Source organism: Sebastes umbrosus, chromosome 15 (genome assembly GCF_015220745.1).
Source record: "Sebastes umbrosus isolate fSebUmb1 chromosome 15, fSebUmb1.pri, whole genome shotgun sequence".
In the NCBI taxonomy this organism is placed as follows: Eukaryota; Metazoa; Chordata; class Actinopteri; order Perciformes; family Sebastidae; genus Sebastes; species Sebastes umbrosus.
In genome coordinates, this window is record NC_051283.1 from 17,010,579 (window position 1) to 17,031,670 (window position 21,092).

The 21,092-nt window shown below is 40.7% G+C and overlaps 3 protein-coding genes across 7 annotated transcripts; all 3 read right to left on the reverse strand.

The window, feature by feature from the left end:
* Positions 1-772: 772 nt before the first annotated feature.
* Positions 773-3,022, reverse strand: LOC119503641 (zinc finger protein 135-like). The gene is made up of 2 exons (XM_037795511.1): positions 2,769-3,022; positions 773-1,876 (listed from the first exon to the last, which is right to left on the reverse strand). The coding sequence occupies exons 1-2, from the start codon at positions 2,932-2,934 to the stop codon at positions 990-992; spliced, it is 1,053 nt and encodes a 350-aa protein (XP_037651439.1). The 5' UTR covers positions 2,935-3,022; the 3' UTR covers positions 773-989.
* A 1,616-nt stretch (positions 3,023-4,638) lies between these two features.
* Positions 4,639-15,045, reverse strand: sytl1 (synaptotagmin-like 1). 5 transcript variants are annotated; one of them, XM_037795506.1, is made up of 16 exons: positions 14,884-15,045; positions 14,096-14,203; positions 12,526-12,652; positions 10,717-10,868; positions 10,500-10,614; positions 10,358-10,415; positions 10,245-10,281; positions 10,114-10,154; positions 9,835-9,951; positions 9,563-9,729; positions 9,373-9,475; positions 8,702-8,863; positions 8,253-8,331; positions 8,051-8,150; positions 6,581-6,786; positions 4,639-5,066 (listed from the first exon to the last, which is right to left on the reverse strand). In XM_037795506.1, exons 3-16 carry the CDS (start codon positions 12,648-12,650, stop codon positions 4,927-4,929), a joined length of 1,602 nt encoding a protein of 533 aa, XP_037651434.1. In that variant the 5' UTR covers positions 12,651-12,652; positions 14,096-14,203; positions 14,884-15,045; the 3' UTR covers positions 4,639-4,926. The 5 variants fall into 5 exon arrangements, with proteins under 5 accessions (XP_037651434.1, XP_037651433.1, XP_037651436.1 ...); XM_037795505.1 differs by having other exon boundaries at positions 14,879-15,043; XM_037795508.1 differs by lacking the exon at positions 14,096-14,203 and having other exon boundaries at positions 14,879-15,029.
* Positions 15,046-17,907: 2,862 nt separating this feature from the next.
* Positions 17,908-21,092, reverse strand: cd164l2 (CD164 sialomucin-like 2). Its single transcript, XM_037795230.1, has 6 exons — positions 20,804-21,092; positions 20,285-20,371; positions 19,956-20,048; positions 19,824-19,865; positions 19,483-19,642; positions 17,908-19,240 (listed from the first exon to the last, which is right to left on the reverse strand). The coding sequence occupies exons 1-6, from the start codon at positions 20,880-20,882 to the stop codon at positions 19,222-19,224; spliced, it is 480 nt and encodes a 159-aa protein (XP_037651158.1). The 5' UTR covers positions 20,883-21,092; the 3' UTR covers positions 17,908-19,221.

Below are 21,092 nucleotides of genomic sequence, written 5' to 3' on the forward strand. Positions count from 1 at the left end.
CATGAGCTGATTTGTGTCTGAAGTCAACAATGTGTGTTTAGCTGTGGTAAAGACTATCAGAGCCACTAATATGTGGGGGCAAATATGGCAGGTTCAGCATTGACATAATATTGAATATAAACTAAATTCATAATGGAAATAAAAATTCACATTTTAGCCTAATCAAGGTTAAGACTTTATTAAAAAAGTTTGATCCGTTACATCTCAACACTGAACTTTGGGCTACAGGAACCAGGATTTTACATATAGAAAGATGTGTGATGCCTAAGACCATAATCAATTTACAAAAATTAATTTACAAACAAAGGTATTAAGACTACAGGCTAATCAAACGCTTTTAAAAGGAACAGTGTGTAAGATTTCAGGGGATCTATTAGCAGAGATGGAATATAATATATTCATAACTATGTTTTCATTAGTGTATAATCACCCGAAACTAAGAATCGTTGTGTTTTTGTTAGCTTAGAATGAGCCCTTCATATTTACATAGGGAGCGGGTCCTCTTTAGAGAAACCGCCATGTTTCTACAGTAGCACATAACGGACACACCAAACACTGGCTCTAGAGAGAGCCTTTTGCGTTTTTACATTACCTGAAGGCCACCGTAGTTCTCTAAAATGCTTGTGAAACTGCGGTAACGTGAGCCACAGAGTGCAAAACCGTGGTACCGCCAGCCACCGTCTGACTTCCGTTGCTCCTAAAGTAGTGTTATTATGGTAAGGATGAAACTCTGAGCGAGGTGAATGGCTTTAACACGGTTTTGCACTCGGCGGCTCACGTTACTGCAGTCATGGAAAGGGAGTGAGTGAATGGGTACGCAATCTGCAACCACACCACTAGATATCACTAAATCCTACACACTGTACCTTTAAAACCCATCCTATGTTTTTCCTATTACATTTTATATTATATATATTCTACATAGTAAGGGCAGATTTGCCTGTTGTCCCGCAGTAAACTGGATATTCCACCAGAGCAGCACTCAACTCTCATGAAGTCATGCCAACTGAACCTCGTCTTAACACGCTCTTCATGCTTAAACTCATTTCACCTGTGTGTATAGCCATGTGTTTTGTCATCAAATTATTTCGACTGAACTTCTTCCCGCACACTGTGCATGTGTAGGGTTTCTCTCCCGTGTGGATTCTCGTATGTACGTTCAAGTTGCCTATATGGCGGAACTCTTTTCCACAGATCCTGCAACAGTACGGCTTCTCCTCCGTGTGAATCCTCATGTGCACAGCCACACTGTTGCCGTGTCGAAACTCTTTACCACACACCTCACAGACGAACAGTTTTTCACCGGTGTGGATTTGAGTGTGTGTGGCCAGATGTGCGCTGTGGCTGAATTCTTTGCCACAGTAACGGCAGCAGTAGGATTTGCTTCTTCTCTTTGTCTCGTTATTTGGTGGAGTTGGGCTGTGAGGTTCATAACTTTTAGTCAGTGTTTCTAAACCCAACTCCGGCCCCATGTTATTAAGAGTTACAGAACAATCTGGCAAAAGAGTCCAACATTCACTGCTTGACTGAGTGTTTCCTTCAACCTTTCTGTGGTCAGCTGAGATGTTAGGTACAGGCTTTCTGTCTTCATTTCCTGTATCCTGATGAGTTTGTATCTCAGTCATGTCTGAGTAAATGCAATTCTTCATGCAGGTGGGTGTCACTGACAGAGTGCTGTTATCAGAGTCCTCCAGATCCGGTAGCTGTTGTCCCTCTGGACTGCTCCATGGCTGCTCCTGTTTGATTGCTGCAGGCTCTGGGAGCAGCAGCCCACAGTCGTCCTGATCCACACTAGGGTTGTTGTGGCAGCTCTCAGGACTCCACTCCTGCCCGAAGTGTTTCTCCTCATGTGCACAGACAAAGACCTGTGGCGTATCTGTTGAGAGGAAAAGGTGAGAAATTTGTTTAAACTCCATTTGCCACCTTTTGTTTGTGGATTGCAGTTGAATTTCAGCATTTTATTATCCAGTCTGGTGGTATTTTGCTGTGGCTGTCTGTGTGTATGTTGTTGTCATCAGGTATGATTGATTGATGTGTTGTGTGACGTGTGAGTGTTGTTCAGAAAAACAAAAATTAACTTTCCCTGTATAGTGACTGTTCTATTGATTATTGACAATTAATAAAAAAGACCTTTGAGAAAAAGGAACTGAACATGTTTAGCGTCAGAAAAAACTTCAATAACTTGACCTTTAAAGACTTTAATTTACCATTGCACTCCTCCAACAATGCTTACATTGTTAGATATACAGTAGGCTACACTTCCAGTTTATAGAATAGAATAGAATAGAAAGATGTATTGTCATTGTATTAAATACAACGAGATTCACAGTTGCCACTTCTGGTCAGTGCTTTAAAACAAATACTTGACAAGACTGAACGAGGCAGATAAAACATATAACAGGTAAAACACACACACAGTTATAAAGTAAATAAAACAGGTAAATAGATGTAATAAATAAATATAAACAGAAGTATTACACTAGAAGTATAAAATATAAAAATAGATGTAATGTAAACAGAGGTAATTGCACTTGTAAAATAGGTAGGGTAGATGTAATAAATAAAATGTAAACAAAGGTAGTTGCACTTCCTTGCACTTCCTTGCATCAGGGATATTTTGCACAGATAAATGTATTTCACATTCAGTAGGTACACCTAGCTAAAAAAGCACTTTTCACATCTAGGCTATGCAGCAGCAGGCTTCTCCTCAACACCTGTAATCCAGACCTGATTTATGACGTCACAAAAGGATGGAAAACAAAACAAACCGTCTCTGTGTAAAAGCTCTTCTTGTTTCAGTCCTCGTTGGTCTCCGTGTTGTTCCTCCTCGGTCTCCGTCTCCGTTACTGTCCTCTGCACCGCGGCAAAGATCTCCTCAGCAGCCGCACTCAGCCGCTCACTGATGAACAACCTCAACAGCTGCATCTGGGACATTTTAATCAACTTTACACCTCAAACTACAACAAAACAACACAAACAGTCCAACCGGCCGTCCAACCACCAACCGGCGTCTACAGCTACACGGAAATGTAAGGGTGACTACATCCGGCTACAGACTTCAAAATAAAAATTATTTTATTGTTACCTTGAATAAGCACAGCATAGCGATGGTGCTGGAGCTCCGGAGTCTGGCGTCAAATGAAGAAAAAGAAACAACAGATGTGACTTTACATTTAAAGAGAATCCTGAATGACAAGGGTTTACACGCCAACCCTAAAAAAATTATCGAGACTTTTATTTTCAAAAGGCTCCACTTCCGGTCTCATTGCATCTTCTACTTCTTCTTCTTCTTTGGTGTTTATTGGCAAACCATCTTAAAGGTGCATTACTGCCAACTACTGGACTGGAGGGTGGAGCAGGAGATTGTGCAGAAACAAAATTAAAAAAAATAAAATAAATACAAATTAAAAATTAAAAGAAAATTAAATTAAAATTTTAAATAAAAAACTTAAATATATTCATAAAAAGTAGTGATATTGGTGGGCTTCTACAGGAGGAATAATTAAGATAGGATACGTAAAAATTCACAATAGTGGTAGACCCTCAGAAGGGAATGGATTCTTGTTTTTGAAAATCGTTTTATTTTATTTATTATTTATTTTCTATATATTTATTTTCTGTTTATGTGTATCTTCATTTTGTTAGAGGTGCCATTTAACTGTTTAATTGTATGATTGATACTGTGAAGCTGTATATTGATTTTAGCCCTGGAAGAAAGGGAAAAGTTAAGAGAGAACGGGTGGGTGTGTGGGGTATGTTATGTTTGTTAAAGTAAATCCTGTATTGAATATATTGCATAATAAGGCTGATGTTTGTATAACAAAAAAACAATAAAGACATTATTAAAAAAATAAAAAAATAATAATAATAATAATAATTATAATGCAAACTCTAGATTCGTTTCTCGTTTCTCTTAAAAACTGAATAATTTCACAGTATATGTTATCTGCTGTATTCCCCAATAGACCTGACAATGAAAAGTCCTGATGTTTTGCCTTCCTTAGTGACTGTAAAAGGTGATTCCTCTGGATACTGTAATTCCTGCAGTGTATCAGTACATGTTCGAAAGTTTCTGGTTCTCATTGCAGCTTGAAGCAGCAGGGATGTTTAAGATCGCCATATGCTGGACAGGAGGTCTGATTCATATTATAAATGCATTACTCCCACTTACTGTGGAAGGTAAGTGGGAGGACGGATACCCGATGTACAGTACAGTTTGTTATGCTGTTTAAAAGCAAGGACAAATTACAGGACGTAGTCTTCTCTTCTTGTGCTTTTGACCTTATTCTGCATTGTTCCCTCTGTAATTTGCCTGGAAAGTTTATGGAATAAGTATAAAGTCTGACCACAAGGTGGTAGTCAGGTAACCCATCAAAAGGAAATGAATTCATGCAACTGCAGGCCTTTTATATCCTGTCCAATTACAGTAATGACACTTAAAAATCAAATAATTACAATTATCTGAATAATCAGAAAAAGTACATGTTCGTTCAGGGTGAAAGTGATTAGGACTATTTTTCTGGCTTGCTCCAAAGAGTATAAGAGGTCTGGGAAACAACTTGAAATAAATACATAGTTATTAATTTCTTAAAATGATTATCTCTCCATCTTTGTAAAGTAAAGAAGAACACTGGGTGATTCATCAGTTGAGGTTTGATATTTAATTAATAAACTACAATGGATTACAACACTTTTGTCAGATAAGACACAGACTGAACCAAAAACACACAATTTGAAATGCAGACAGATTACAAATATTTCTGATCTACGCCATTAATTCACAATATTGCACAACTACTGACTCCTGTGTGTGTTTGTATGTATGAAAAACAGAAATTGTGACAGAGAGGTTAAATGTGCTCAGGGCCTTCCTTCAGTCCAACCATTATTTGAACATGTGCTTATGTGCAAGGTGTGTCTGAGTCACTATGACCGGTGTGCAAGGTTAGTTCTGATTGATAGTGTTGCGTCGACCCAGCGGTTTGGGTTTTCGATCATGGAGGTCCACACGGCGACCTCCTCCTCTGTGGAGTCCATCCAGCTGACATCCTCCCCATAACTCTGACCTGCCATAAAAAAAACACACACCATTATTCATTATGTATGTTGAAGACATTACCACCGAAATCCCCACCGCACTCCACACACCGAGGAATGATTCAATTCAACTCAACTTCATTTATATAGCACCTTTCCTACAATCATACAGCCCAAAGTGCTTCACAGAGCAAGATTAAAACAGCACAGTTTTTAAAAAACAGCACAGTTTTTAAAAAACTAAACAAAAACAAACAAAAGATAGACAACAACAAAATTTATGTTATAGACAATATAATTTATAAATAAGTAAGAAGTAGTATGAAAACCAATGATTAAGACTTAAAAACTAAGGCAATAAATTATGCAGAAAATTATGCTTTTCTTAATGAAGCCATAAAAATCCCAACGACTGATCAATGTTCCTGCACATATGCACTAATACTACCACAGCCCCCAACCCCAAGCTGAAAGCAGTAACAATAAACAATCTCAAAAGTCTACAGAAACAGGCCCTGCCCTCTGAATACAACAACCTTATGTTGAACGTCTGTTTACAACTAAAACCTCATCACTCACTCTACTGACATCTTCTTGCTTCAGGAAACCCAGAATGAGACCGAGACTGCTGCTCTATTATCTATCAGTGGTTTGATCTTGAGGTCTACACGCCTCTCATCAAGCACCAACTATGAGCAAAACAACACTATCATGAACTATTTCACAACTAAATTATCTGAAATCAGAATTGTTCTCCACATTTCTCACATATTTAGCAATGCACAGTAACAGTGGTAACCTAGAAATGACCTCGCTGTGATGACAAGACCATCTGAAATGCCTGAAATGCCAACAGAACAACATGCAATGTAAAGCACTGTATAGAAATATGTCGCCGCACCACTCCACAACATCACTGTAGATGAAGCACAAAATGGCTTTTATGACACCATCTACAAAACTGACTATAAAGTAAAAAAAACAATCAAACCACTCCTTTAATGTTTCATCCTCTGCCCTCCTACAGGTACCCGTGAGATAGCACTGGATCTCTAATCACAGCTCGAAAAAGCTCCATTTTAACAGGAGATGCTCGATCTTTATTCATCGCCTTGCAAACCTTTTGTCATACTGAGTTTACAGTCACCTACTGACTTATAGAAGACAGCCCAAGATAAACATGAGTGAGTTAATTTAAAAACCACGCTGCCAACAACAGCCCGGAACTGAGAGTGAATTGATAAGAGATAAGATCCTCTGCATAGACCAGGCTGCAGCAAAGCAGAACAAATACTGTCCCTAATCACCAATACTGACTGCTGCTTTCAGAACAAGGTAAAGATAGGAGCTTTGTTCCCCTATCTGATCACTTATTATATCATCTGTCACAGAAAGGCTTCACTGAAACTAGAAAGAGCCCCAACAAACGACCAATCATTCAAAATGTTCACTTTTGTATGCTTATAATGAAACCAGCAAAACACCCAGACACACCAGTTCTGGGTATCAATATCTACTTTAAAGTTAACGTAGAGACACCCACCAGTTCCATAGCTCAGACGAATCCCTCCGAGGGCCTGCGGCTTTAACCCTTCGCGCTGCCAGACCGTCAGCTCGGCGCAGGCCTCTTTCAGGTCGCTGGAGTGGAAGCCATCGTACACCATGGTGTGGTTGTAGGTAGGGCTGACGGAGCGCTTCACCACCCGCGTCTTCTGACCACTCTGCCGACTGGCGTCTGGGAGTATGTAGCTTGTGCGGTGTAGATTGTGATAATGAAACAATTAAATTCAGATTCAAACCAGGATTCAGTTATATTTTGGGTATATACACGCAGATTAGATGTTTAAAGGTACAGTGTGTAGGATTTGGCGGCATCTAGTGGTCTGGTTGCAGATTACAACCAACTGAATACCCTCCGCTCACTCTTCCCTTTCCAAGACTGCGGCCTCACTCAGAGGCCATCCTTAGCATAATAATACTACTTTAGGAGAAGTCAGACGGTGGCTGGCGGTACCACGGTTTTGCACTCTGCAGCTCACGTTACCATAGTTTCACAGTCGTGTCGGAGAACTACGGTGGCCTTCAGGTAACGTAAAAATGTGAAAGGCTCTCTCTAGAGCCAGTGTTTGGTTTGTCTGTTCTGAGGTACTGTAGAAACATGGCGGAGCAACATCCCTAGCAACACAACATCACCCTCAAACTGCCAGGAAGAGCACATTTTCGTAGTGGCCAAACGGCGGTACTACAACTTCCGTGTCACGTGATGCCATTGGGCCCAAAAATACTTTTTCCCATAGACTTACATTGGGAAAGAGACCTCTGTAGATCAGCGGATAATTTTTTTTTAGGTAAATCAGCTTCCCAGTATTAACACTTGAATAGCCATTATTTAAATCATTAGGTCCTAAATGTTGTAAAATGAACTAATACCTGAATCCAGAGTTATTTTCCTTCCTCCGTTCGAGTGAATGAGCCCCAGACCGAGGCTGAAGCGAGGGCTGGGAGGCGGAGTTAAAAGAAACGCTACTGCGCCTGCTCTATGGGCCCAATGAATGCGGAGGATCGCAGGATGCTCCGGGTACTTTATCACTCAGCAGTCGAGCCATTTCGGCTTTATGTGCCACTGAGCAACTCTCATAGGAATAAACGGGAGACCGCCTCCAACGCTGTATTCAGTTCTCTTTATACATCCTTGGGCGGACTCCGTGAAGAGGACCCGCTCCCTATGTAGATATGAAGGGCTCATTCTAGGCTAATGAAAACGCAACAATTCTCAGTTTCAGGTGATTATACTGATGTTGTGTCTAGAAGGTAACCCTCAAACTGTGAAAACTTGCAAAAAGACTCTCGCAGGACTCGCTGCCCGACGACCTATCCTAACCTTAACCATTCAAGGTCAATGCCTAACCTTAACCATCTTGCGAGAGTTTTGCAACTTGGATGTTACCTTCTAGACACGACCAGAGATAACTGATGACGAAATATCAGGACAAATGTTGCAGAGCTGACTCACCATCTGATAAAGGAGTCCATAGCGCCCCCTTTGTTGGCCAGGAGACCTTGAGCCTCCCGAAGCCAGATGTGAAGCTCTCCTGTCAGAGGCAGTCCACTTCCTTAACACACACATACACACACACACACACACACAATGTATGAGACACATGAGATTATGGTGGGACATGCACTTGCATCCATGACGTGTGTGCTCTGCTCACCCTCGAATCCGTCTGGGATAAATTTAATAGAGAGCAAGACGGTCCCACGACTGCTAATGGACTCTGGAGTCAAATTAACCTGAGAAAAAGATAAAAGGCAGAGAAAAAGACACAGGAAGCAAGAGAAAGAAAAAGTAACAGAGAGGGAGGCAGACGTGTGGAAGCAGGAAAAGATTAAGGTTACATAAAACCTTAGTTGAAATTCACAGCATGTCTTCCTCTCCCTTCAGCTCTCCCAGACACAAGAGACACTCCTCCCTGTACTCTCTGTCTCCAACAAATCCGCCAAACTGCTGCGAGACACACACACTACTAGACAAATGTAGATAAAGACATCATAGTGTTTTAGGTAAATATTGATGTAGGAATATTCAAACTTGTATGCTAATTTATGTGACTACATGATTGTGTTATTTGCATACGAATCATTCATGATAGCTCGTCCCTACCCGTGGCTGCAGGTCCTGCCACAGTGGCAGCGAGCAGTTCCAGTCCCAGTGGCTCAGAGAAACCTCTACCTCCCCCAGGAACACGTTCCTGCCCAGGGCCTCGGCGTGCCACACAGACAGGTTCAAGGTCCGGCTCCGCAGCTCTCCGATCCGCACTTTATACTATAACATAAGAACCAGGATCAGACAGGCGACACATGAAAAATGGAAGAGGACAAAGCATAACATGTTCTCTGCCACCATAAACTACAAGAAGTAAACATTAAAGAGGACCTATTGTGCTTATTTTCGCCCTCAAACTAGCTTTGTTTGAGGGCGTGCCAAACTAGCCGCTAGGCAGGTGTTATGCAAATATGTTACTTGGTGACATCACCACGTTACGGAAGAAAAGGCGGAACTTCAAACAAGGCGTTTCAGGCAGTTTAGGAGTAGTGCTTCTTTGCAGACCTTTTACATTCACAAAAAAACAATTTAACACACTAAAGGAAAGGGGGAAAACCAAAAAAGCATGATAGGTCCCCTTTAAATCTGAATATCTTTGAGACTGGAGAAATAAGTGGCTGCAGTGCATGTTGAAGGACACGTGGAGGACAGCTGAGAGACAGATGGTAGATGGAGATGTCTGTGAAGGCTGCCACTTTATGTAATATGTAAATGAGAGAGGGTCTCACTCGGAGCGTCTGATCGTAGACGGGGTTTAGTGTCTTCTTCTTCACTGCAGTTTTCTTCTTGCTGTGACTCGACTTGTCCGGCAAGAGATAGGTTTTAACATATCTGTGAAAAACGCACACACACAGACATTGTACGACTGATCTTATGTGAGCTGCAAGATGCACATTCACGCATGCATTAGTCACTTACGGATCGGAGCGATTATTGCGTGCTGAAGCAATGTCCTCGCAGCGATACACTTTGACTAGCAGCTCCTCCTTCTGGGTGTCGTAAACCAATGAGAATTGGATACGGCCCCTCACCTCCACCATTCCAAAATCCCCTGAGCTGAACAGACTCATCATGCTTCCACTGAGCTGTAACACACGCAGAACAGAGATCAGCTCCTACGTCATTGTCCGGAGCTGAGTCATGTTGTCGTCGCTGGATATACAATTAATCAAATGTGTGTGCGTATGTACCGTGTAGCCCGAATGAAGGCTGCCGGTGGAGCTGCTGGTTTTCAGAGAGGCTGGATCCGGCTCTGTCAGGCAGCTGCTCACAGAGTCAGTGTCCGCGGTGTGACCGTCTAAGTCATCCTAAAACGCACACACACCCATTATTCTCAGATACAGCGTCACTATTGATCATCTATCAGTTGGTTCCCTCTCCCTATATACATCATGTCCTTTAACTACTTTATTAAACTCTACCATTAGAAGGCAATACGTATGACTGATTTAGACATTTAAATAATTCACCTCAGGTTCCTCTAAGTGGCCATTACTTCTCATTTCGCACTCTGTGAGCAGAATGAATAGAGAATGAGTTCATAATATCACAAAGAGACAGTTAGAGAGGTACAGAGGAAGTGAGAGAGAAACCTCCATACCTCTGGATGACGAGGAACTGTTTCTATGCACGACACCCTGGAATATAATATTTATATTTAGACCATTTGTTTTTCAAGCATTGAAAAAAAGAAACAAGCAGGCACATACAGACCTGCGCTACAGGACGTTGTGTTCTGGGTGTGGGTACAGGTTTTAAACTCCCTTGACTCCTGAAAAACACAGATAAGATATAGGAAAATGCAACTCCACACAAATGTTACTAAAGTGAAATGATTTTTCCGTGAATCACTAACCCTTCACTCTCCTCTTCTTTGCTGTCCGTCAGCCTTCTCTCTGCCTCAGGAGAGGTGTTATTGTTGTGGGAGGTTTTTTCTCTCTCTCCATTGAACAGTTCAATCAGGGGCACATCTGTTACCATGGCAACACATACAGAACCATCACTGGGATATCCCTAAAAGAAAACAGCCCCGCAGGCATGTAATAGTAGTACTGTATTAACCGAAACCTGACCTCTGTTCTTGGTCTTCCTGTGGCGTATGGTGGCGTGGACGAGCGAGCTGCCGGACATCCAGTTGCGATGGCGTTTTCCACACTCCTCGCTGAACCACGCTCCCGACAGGAAGCGCAAACGTGTTGGATCTCTCTCTTTCTCCTGGAGGAGCCTGCAGCGTTGAAACGGGGCGGCTAAGTTAAACAGCAAATAAACATGACATGCGATATGTAAATTCAGCGAATGTCGACCTACATCACAAACTAAACAGTCACTGTTGTCACGTCTGTCATGCAACTTACTCAACGTTTCCATTAACAACAACATGTTGATACGTTCACCACCCTGATAGAAGAGCTGAAATGATTAGTCAATTAATCATTTAGCCAATCTACAGAAAATTAATTGGAAACAATTTTGATAACTGAGTCATTGTTTAAGCCAATTCTCAAGCAAAAATGCAAAGCAATCTCTGGTTTTAGCTTCTCAAATGTGAGGATTTACTCTCTACCTTTGCCTCTAGGAAATTGTGATGAGCATTTCTTACTGTTTTCTGAGGTTTTATAAACTAAATGAATCAATTCATCAACAAAAAAAAAAGTTAATAATAAAGCACTGTCATCAGCTGAGGCTCCAATTTAAAGATGAATCAACACAAGCATCACAAACAACAGGTTGACTATTAGACCTTATTACCTCTTAACAGTGCGACAGCCTGGCGGTGGGCCTGGTCGCTATTCGGTATTTCAGAGGTCGTAGCAGGCTCAGTTTTAAAGATACTAGATGTCACGCTCCAAATTAACACAAAAATTTGGCAAGGAAAACTGGCATGGCAATTTTTAAAGGGGTCCCTTGACCTCTGATCTCAAGATATGTGAATGAAAATGGGTTCTATGGGTACCCACGAGTCTCCCCTTTACAGACATGCCCACTTAATGATAATCACGTGCAGTTTTTGCATGCAGTACAAATGTGTTATTTTCACCTATTCAAAAAGTGATCAATAACATTTCTGAGATGCAGGAGCTGTAAGCAGAAACAATTTCACTGTGTAGTTCTTTGGCTTCCCCCACGGAGGCAAGGCTGAATTACCAACCTGGCAAAGTGGGCAGCTGCCCAATTTTCCCTGTGTGGGATAATAAAATTGATCTGAATCTGATTTGTGGTAATTTGACTAATTGAAAGCTTGTTTGGAAACATGCATTACTATAGTACAATATCAACCGACATGATAAGGGCCTTAAGGTGGGCCTGAATTTATTACCTGATTTTGAGGCCCCTGACTCATATTAAAGAGGGTTCCTATATCAAAACCTTCATATTGAGCTTAAATGTTTCATATTACCACAGCAAACCTGCACTCAGTAATACTACTTTTCATACAAAAAGCGTTTTGTTTTTTTTCAACCTTAAACTACAACATACAGACAGGAGATGAATTAAAGGAAACCCATGAATAAATGAACACAGATGCGACTTTGACTTGTCCCCTTTGGACCTTCATCCAACAATGAAACATTTCTATCCAGATGGGAGTTTTATCCTCCGTTTCATGAGTATGAAAACGATGTAGATCAGTCACCAAATCTCAACCCAACTGAGATATTTTAGATCAATATGTCAGACAGAGCTCTCTACCACCATCATCAAAACGCCAAATGAAGGAATATCTTTTGTAAGAATGGTGTAGAGACTTGTACATCCTGTCTGTGCAACCTTACCAAGACATTTTATGTAGTTTTTTTCCTTTAGTTTGTCACCTGTCTGTATGTCAGTGTTAATCACTGGACAAAACTGCCACCTAAATAGGATAAACAATCACCTCTGACCTTACACGTCCTTCATCGCGATCACGCAGATTCATGTCACGCTGTAACACCTCCAGGATGGTGGACTGCTCCTCTTCTGTCAGGTGACTCAAGTCAAGAGAAGAGTCAACCCGCTCCCCCTCCATCCCTGAGTGAGAGGCAAAACAACAAGCCTTGAACAAACAGACGGCGCCTAGTCATCTGTAATCCCATTTACACATGCTTTACATTATAGTCATGCCACTATATGTGTAGCGTACGATTGCTCTTGTTGCAGGGATTAATATTGTGTATATCTCAGAAGACAGTATATATCAAGAAGTATATTGGGAACATTTTGGCTCACTAAACCAATAGTTCCTAACCTTTTTGCCCTTTGACCCCTTAAAATGAAGCAATGTTTACTTGCTGTCACATGTCGCACGTCATCAGTTGTGAGTAGATTTTTCCTTCTCACATTGTTTAATTGATTATATCTTGAGGCCTGAAGAGGTCAAAGTGTTCAGTTCCTCACAAGCGAAGAAATGTCAGAAAAAATAAGTTATTTTATGTAGCGGACGTGTCTTCTATCTTATCTTGTAAAATATTTTGAGATCTCTCAAGTTGATCTTGTGGTTCCACATTGTTAAACCATTAAATACCATCTGGTGCCTCAGAGGGCAAGGACACATGTTGTGTCAGGTAGGCTATTCCTGACACTACTTACATTACAAAAGGCTTGAAAATAAATGTTAACAACACTATTTAAAGCGTCAGTGGGTAGAATTGGAGCAAATATGATTAAAAAAATGTTGTAAAACGGTCACTATATCCTGACAGTAGTGCATGAGACAGGTAATCTGAAAAAAAAACATGTGTGTCTGTGTCCTCCGGTGCTCCTAACGGCATCTGCAAGATTTCACAGACCGGAGGAAAACAACCAATCAGAGCCGATCTGGAGTCTGCCGTCCAGCTTCCTCCGTCTTCTGCCTATTTCTTGCCTGAAATGTTTTCAGAAACATCTTGTAGTGTACTGTTTAGCTGTAAAGTGATAAAGTTTGTGAACCGGCAGTCACGTTGAGATAAGATAAGGAAATACCAAGCACCGCCTACCAGCCGGAACAAACTTTCTCATTTTACAGCTAAATAGTACACTACAAGATGTTTCTGAAAACATTTCAGGCAAGAAATAGGCATTACAGTAACAGAACATTGATTCATATTTGATCAGCGCTGCCTAGTTTGACCATTTAAGCAGTTTGCGAGTGATTGACAGCTGCCTCCGTTGAATGAACAGCCAATAGGAATGCTCTCTCTCTCTAGATTTTTTAAAGCCTGAAAACAGAGCCATGAGGAAGTGCAGAAGTCTAGTGTTCTTTCAGAGCACTTGAATTACAATATGCTGAAAGGTTATTATTAAACATTCTGCCTACTGCAGGTTTAAGCTGCCATCATCATGGTTTGACGCTGAGTAGTGTGGTATTAAAAAGGAAGAAAAGCAAGCGTCTGTGTGCATTTAACTAACCTGCTGCACCACAATATAATCATTTTTGTCGTTTAGTGTGTGTGTGTGTGTGTGTGTGTGTATGTCCACTTCCTTCAGGCTAGTTACCTCTGAGTGATTAGCGCATGCGCAAAGCAATCCACCTGGGTTTAGGAGTTTGGTAAACAGAACAGCAGGATATCATGCAAGTGCACCACAGTTTTCACAAGCTGGCACCTAAACGAACACAAAACACAAATATATAATATTACAGTGTGCAGTAGATGACATAAAGTATATGTTTTCCTCTCCACATCAGATCTGCTCCCTCTACAGAGTCTTTCAAAGCACAGCTCAAGACCCACCTCTTTTCTTTGGCTTTTGAATGTACTTGAATTGTGATTACTAATTGACCTTTTATAATGCTCATTATAACAGTCTTTTACTCATGGATTTTGTGTGTGGATGTGTGAGATTTTGTTGTCTGCTCTGTTGACCTGTTTTTATTCTGCCTATGTCTGTAAAGCACTTTGGTCAGCTCATGTTGTTTTAAATGTGCTATAGAAATAAACTTGACTTGACTTGACTTGATAATAATATTCGTATAGTATTAATTGCATTGATGTACTCGTCTAAAATTATAAAAAAAAAAAATTAAAAAAATTAATTATTATTATCGTTGTAATATTTAATTTTGAAATATTATTGAAGTTTCTGGTCATGACAATTTACATGAAGTTAGAAAAAAAATAATAGGCCCATGCAACACTTTCCTCACGAGAGAGAGAACACCTGTCGCCACTTTTTCTCCTTTTTGGATCAAAGGTTGAACTCTCCACCGTCGCACATTCATTACTAATACACACACACAGAGAGAGACACGTAAAAAAAAACAAGCTAAAACTGTGTTACCTTACTTGAGAGCTTCCGCCACTTCCATCTGTGAAAAGTTTAGTGTAAAGTTGTCCAGACAGAGCAGTGTGTGTGTGTGTGTGTGTGTGTGAGTAAAGGTCCGTGTGCAGAGTAGACGCAGTGAGCAACACGCCCTCCAGAGCTGGTTAGTTGGTGCACACAGTCAGCTGGGAGGCTCAGAGAGGAGGAACTGTATGTGTGTGTTTTAGAGAGTCAGATTGATACGGTGTGTTTGTTGAGTGTGTTATGACTCACACACACACACACACACACGGATGTTTTACCAAATGGCAGGGTGGAGGTGGGATATAACTTTCCTCCTTGTTACACTGTAAACAATTGCTGTTAATTTACAGCAGGATTTCAACAGTATTAACTTGTTATTGCTAAAAAAAAAACAGTGCTTTACTGTTAATACAAAAAGAAAATCTGTTAAATTACGCTCAAAGGCCGTTTTTTAACTAATGCATTCTTAAAAAACATCACTTTACTGCTGATCAACTGTTTAAAGTATCATCAGTAACAGTTTCATGCAGTGTGTTTTTAATTCTGGGACCTGATCTGCACATGTGAGGCTTGTACATTGTACATGATTGTAAAATCAGTGAATTAGCTTTATTGTTCTTCACTCACATGTTGTTCTGGTTTGCATTCTGTGCTTGTAGCCAGCTGTAGACAGACATTTTGAGAAAAGTGTCAACAAGTCTATTATAGCCTTTTTCCTAACAAGTGCCTTTAATTGTATTTAGTGTGACTATTCCTATGTCTGTAACCTGCTAAGTCTATTCATCTAGGCAAAAAATAATGTTTATTAAAATGTATGTAAAAAATAAATAGTACATTAAAACAAATCAGTAAGATAATATAAAAGAAAAGTGAAAAACAGCTATATAATGTATCTTTAAACAGTAAATTAACTGTAAAATACTGTGAAATTAATAAAAAAAACAACCAGTGCAAACTGTAGTTTTCATTAACAGTACAAAGCTGTAAATTTCAGCGACAGTATAATAATGTTAATTTCACAGTAACATAAAGGCAACCCTGCTGCCAGTTCTTTACTGTTATTTTACTGGGAAATCCTTAACAGTGCACACACACACACACACACACACACACGGATGTTTTACCAAATGGCAGGGTGGAGGTGGGATATAACTTTCTTCCTTGTAGTTGTCCACACCTGCTAAACACACATTTGCTGCTGCTGCACCTACTCTACTGTACCACACACACACACACATGCAAACATGACTTAAAGGGAGAATAGCCAGCAGCACATGAGCCTCAACTTTATTGCAGCAATGTGTTTGTGTGTGTGTTGGGGGAGGGTGCATTCAGAGTGAAAAAAGACCTGTATTCAGTCGTGTCCTTTGTTAACAGACTTTGGACGACAGCCACACTTGGGGGAAACTTTTTTGTGTGGGCTTATTCAAGCCTGTGTAGGTCCTGGCTCAGACAGCGTCTGGTGCATCCAACCAGCATGGTGCTGCATCCCCTAAAGGCCTCCATCAGCGCTCTCACCCCTGCTGCATGCTGGGATCCCTACTGACACACATATAGTATGTAACACCTATTAAGTTACTTTTTTTAGAAGGGCCAGATATGGAAAACAGTGAAGTGCCAAGGGGCCAGACATTAACATTACCTATGTCTGATCTGCAAAGCTAGAAATTTAAATCTGAGTAGGTATTACTGTTTTAATGAACAAAATGTTGCATTCAGCATCTTTTTATTTATTCAGTTTGACTCCTGAATTCCCTCTGTCTTAACAGCCTGGGTTAAAGCGAGGATAGGCAGTATATTTTTGGCATCATTGGGCAAAGATTCCATAATAACCTTTCAGCATATTATAATTCAAGTGTTCTGAGAGAAAACTAGACTTCTGCATTTCCTCATGGCTCTGTTTTCAGGCTTTAGAAATTCTAGCCTGTGCCTGGAGGCTGTTCATTCAATGGAGGCAGTTGTAAAACACTCACGAATGCCGGTCAAACTTCTTCAACTGATCTTAACACGGCAGCCGGGTCCCAAACTTTCTCATCTCGTCAGCTGATATCATTGACATGCACTGCAACAGGAAATAAACTGGGACACATTTAGAATGTTTACGTAAAAAACTGTGAAATGTCTATATTTTTGCCTTCAAATGTAACTCGTGAGCTTGTGTTTACAAGATGAGAAGTCGTGTATGCTTGGCGTTCAAGTGGTTAAGTCGTGAGAACACATAATGACAGAGGAAAAAGATGAGGCTGTTGGGCTTATCAACATTTTCCTCAGACATATTATAAAATTACTAAGAAAAACAATTGACGATTAAAATTATAATATATTAACTTATTATGCGCCAAAAAATTAACTTCCATGGCCTCCGCCATTTCTGACAACGTCAATAAACACGTCACAACTCGTGAACTCAGAGCTTTCAGAAACGTTCCACTTACGAGGTTGTGAATACCACAAGAGGGGGACGTTCATATGGACTCTTCTCGATAACACGGTAAACACAACCCCATTTGAAGGGTTAGGGGGTTAAGGTATATATTGTACAGTTGTGACATCACAAAGTTACAAAAATCCTGACGGTTTGTTTAAAGGCACAGTTTCTGAATACGACCTGTGTGTATTTCTCAATGGATTGAGCATTTCGATACTTTCTCAGTATTTATATAGCACTTAAACCTGCTTTATAATAAAAAAAGACAAATGAAAATCTGATTTTTTACAATATGGGACCTTTGAAACTTTTGAACAAAATAAGTGTTTCTGTGCAAGACATAAATAAGGAATGGGCTAATTAGCCTACTATGAAATAAAATGACGATCTTCTAATAACCAAACAACGTAAACACCCATAAACTGAGAATGTTTGCAGATTATTTAAAAACACAATGATATTGCTTTTAACAGTATGTAACGGAATCAATTGTATGAGTGGTTGATGAATAGGAAATATCTTATTGGAAGAAATTATTAGTATTTTTGAAATACTTTTCTTTTCATGTTTATAAATGATCAAAGGACCGGATTCAGCCCACGGGCCTCAAATTGAAAAGGCCTGATGTAGGTGATTCTTATCTGCAGATACTGGGAGTACTGTATGTCTCTGGTCGCACCCAGATTACAGCAGAACCGTTCATTCTGCTGGCATGCAGTGTGCCAGATAAAGTGCAAATACTGTATGCTCTCGACACATACTGTACAATCTCTTACTGTGATTAGCGGTTAATGTCTTCTTATTTGCATGCAAGAAAGCAGACATGACACACACAGAGAGAAACAGGTGTTTCAGGTTGTCAGCCTTTTTAAAGCATTTTTCATTCAAATGGCATCACAAAAAAATCAAACAGTTCATACTGAACTTAATTGAGTAAACAGGCTCACATCACATCTCTTTGAACTGTTATTAAAGGGTTAAAGCTGATATGTATAGAATATAAATATGAGCAGTCAGAACAGAAATCTCCTCAATAAAAATTAATTTATAAAAAAAAGTCAAAACAAAAACACACACAAATCAGAGGAGTTGTGCTAAAGCCATATTGTAAGTAGACATAAAGTTTAAATTACTACTCCTACTGCTTAGATTATAATTTGTTCCCAAAGGGGGGGACCTCCAGGAGTTGTTGAGATGGCTCCTTAAAGTCCCCAGCTAAATCATTTAACTCACTGCAAACATGAAAGATATATATATATAACATACATAAATATTTTAAATTTTGGTTTCAATAAAACTCATGCAGCTCCACATGAAACACGGACGTCCTCTGAGATGATGGACAAAATCATTCAGTCTCATTTTGGTCTATTTTAGGGTTCTTTAAAAAAGTTTAAATGCCTGCTATGACCTTGTCTGACCTGCTGTCTACATCGGGATTATATCACTTTTTCCCACAACCACACTGTACTATTTACACAGCTCATTGGATACAGCTATTTGCTTGTTGTTTGTTAAAGGACAAACACTTAACACGTAGTATTGGTGAAAATTTGTGGTGGGTTTGGTCACAAAGATGAATCACTGAAAGCGCTGAGAAGATCAGAGCCTTTTTTGTTTCTCGTTTGCCAGATTGTATGAATACCAACAGCCAAAACGTCTCTGGATTATAAATACTATACAAACACAGTGAACACATGCACAGACACTCGTTACACAATGCGGTATTCTGAGACAAAATGTCCTCTTATGAACACACCCATCCCCCAGGGGTACACGAGGGGACCAAACTAAAAATGACAGGAAGGGAATCAGGAAAAAAAAAAAAACACTCTCGTCATCAGACCTCGATGAGTCACTGCTCTGGTGTCCTCCACCTTGGCCCGGTTGTCCTTCATACATCTTGTCTTCACTGCTGTGGCTGCTCTCTGTGTGAAGATGGGCAGAATTTTTTATTTGGACAGATGGGGTTTGTGATCAGAATCAAAATACAACCTAGAATCCCATTGTACACTGTATTGCTGTTGATCACTCCTGCCACCAGAGGTTGCTGTCTCACCAACAGGCGTCAGTTCAACTCGGTGACAGACACATTTACATGCACACACTTAAACTGATACAGCCACGCTAAATTCTCTGTTCTCTAACACCTATACGTGCACAAACTCACATGGGGTCATAGGTGCTCTGCTCTTTGGATTTGAGGAAGCGCATGGCCAAGACGCCGATTGCCTGCACGCACAGCACGAGTATGACGCCTCCAATGAAGCTGGACATGTCAAACTTGGCCTGGGAGAGCTTTGGGGGTGACTCAGTGTTGCGTCCATCACCTGGAGGGAAAGAGAGTTTGATGGGTTTACAGGGAAATTACATAAAAGAAGGGGGATTTTTTTCCGTGACTAAGTGGCATTGGGGAATATTTTACTCAGCAGCTCTTATGGGAATAATAAATGTCTGACGCAAGAGAGAGGGGAGGGGGTGGAAGGGGATGCTGGAGTCGATGCAATTTACCTGAGTCTATTCCATCTTCGCCAATAGCTACAACCTCTACAACTGGGAAATAAAACATTTAAAAGAAATAGAGAGTTAGTGAGGTGGCACATGAATAAGTCGTGTTAATTCTGAAAGTGTATTGTTTGCTACCTGAGCACATATCAGCCTCTCTAGTCCAGCTACAGTTGAAGCCGTCGTCTGCAACGTCGCCCATATCATTCAAACACTTGCCAGTATCAATACCTGAGACAGAGAGGACGAGCAGTTTATAGTGTGAGTGTGTGTGTGTGTGTGTGTGTGTGTGTGTGTGTATCGTGTGCATTCCTGGCATGCTAAATAATTCAGTCATCTTGTACAAACCAGGGAAGCTTATGTTACAGCAGCTTTGATGATTGAATTACTGTCATAGGTCAGGTGTGTGTTCGTGCCTGTCTGTGTGTGTGTGTGTGTGTGGGTGTGTGTGTGCGTGCACGCGTCACCATTTGGACAAATCTTCCAGACACAGCCTGTCAGGTTGAGCATGGAGTTGCCGACACATAGGTCACATGACTCGGCTTGAGAACAATCTGTAGGAGGGACAAAACCAGCAATCAATTGGAAGTGTCACTCAAACCAGTTGATCGGCCGATGCACAATGATCTTCCCACAGACACATTTTTAACCGCTTAATTATTGCAAAACGGCCCACCAGTCTGGACAAAGTCAGAATAGGCAAAAGCGAGTGGGCAAAACTAGCAAGTAATGCCAAAGAAAACCTCTCACATTTTTGCTTAGTGTCCGCTTGTGAGAAATACTGGAGAATAAGCCGTCATCACAGTTACTAAGAGGAGATGTTATCAGGGAAAGACTCTTGAAGGAGATCAGATGGTGGAAGCAAGGAGTCAAGGAAAGGAGACATCAGATGCCAAGTGTAGGAAAGACACAGCAACAGGTTATACACTGAGATGGTCATACAATAAGAAAACAAACGTAAGACATGTGTATGGATGAACCCGTACCTGACTGTTGGTACACAGATGGCACCACTGCTAGAAGCAGCAGTGTGGAGACGAGGACGCTCAACACCAACCGTTGCATCCTGACAGCAGCCACAGATCACCAAACACCTGCAACTGACAGCTGAAGATTTTGGCGCTTGGAGAAGAATTAGTATCAACAAAAAGGTTTCAATAAAAAGATCTTCTGGAAGTCCTCAAAAGGGTATCCGACAGAGGTATGGCTCGTGGCTGGGACACACAGAGAAAGACAGGAGAACACAGAGATCTGTGTAACATGAGCGACACCCAA

Bases quoted from the DNA above. Each gene is read 5' to 3' on its own strand.
- sytl1 (XM_037795506.1), bottom strand. From the start codon at position 12,650: ATGGAGGGGGAGCGGGTTGACTCTTCTCTTGACTTGAGTCACCTGACA. The intron at 9,952-10,113 runs GTGAATTATTTA...TGTGCGTTTTAG, and splicing joins GCCACTTAGAGGAACCTGAG to GATGACTTAGACGGTCACAC. The intron at 5,067-6,580 runs GTGGGTGTCTCT...TTTTTATGGCAG, and splicing joins TCGTCTGAGCTATGGAACTG to GTCAGAGTTATGGGGAGGAT.
- cd164l2 (XM_037795230.1), bottom strand. From the start codon at position 20,882: ATGCAACGGTTGGTGTTGAGCGTCCTCGTCTCCACACTGCTGCTTCTA. The intron at 20,372-20,803 runs GTACGGGTTCAT...TCCCTCCTACAG, and splicing joins ATCTGTGTACCAACAGTCAG to ATTGTTCTCAAGCCGAGTCA. The intron at 20,049-20,284 runs GTGACGCGTGCA...TCTCTGTCTCAG, and splicing joins CTGGAAGATTTGTCCAAATG to GTATTGATACTGGCAAGTGT.
- LOC119503641 (XM_037795511.1), bottom strand. From the start codon at position 2,934: ATGTCCCAGATGCAGCTGTTGAGGTTGTTCATCAGTGAGCGGCTGAGT. The intron at 1,877-2,768 runs GTTTGTTTTGTT...TCCTCTCAACAG, and splicing joins AGAGCTTTTACACAGAGACG to ATACGCCACAGGTCTTTGTC.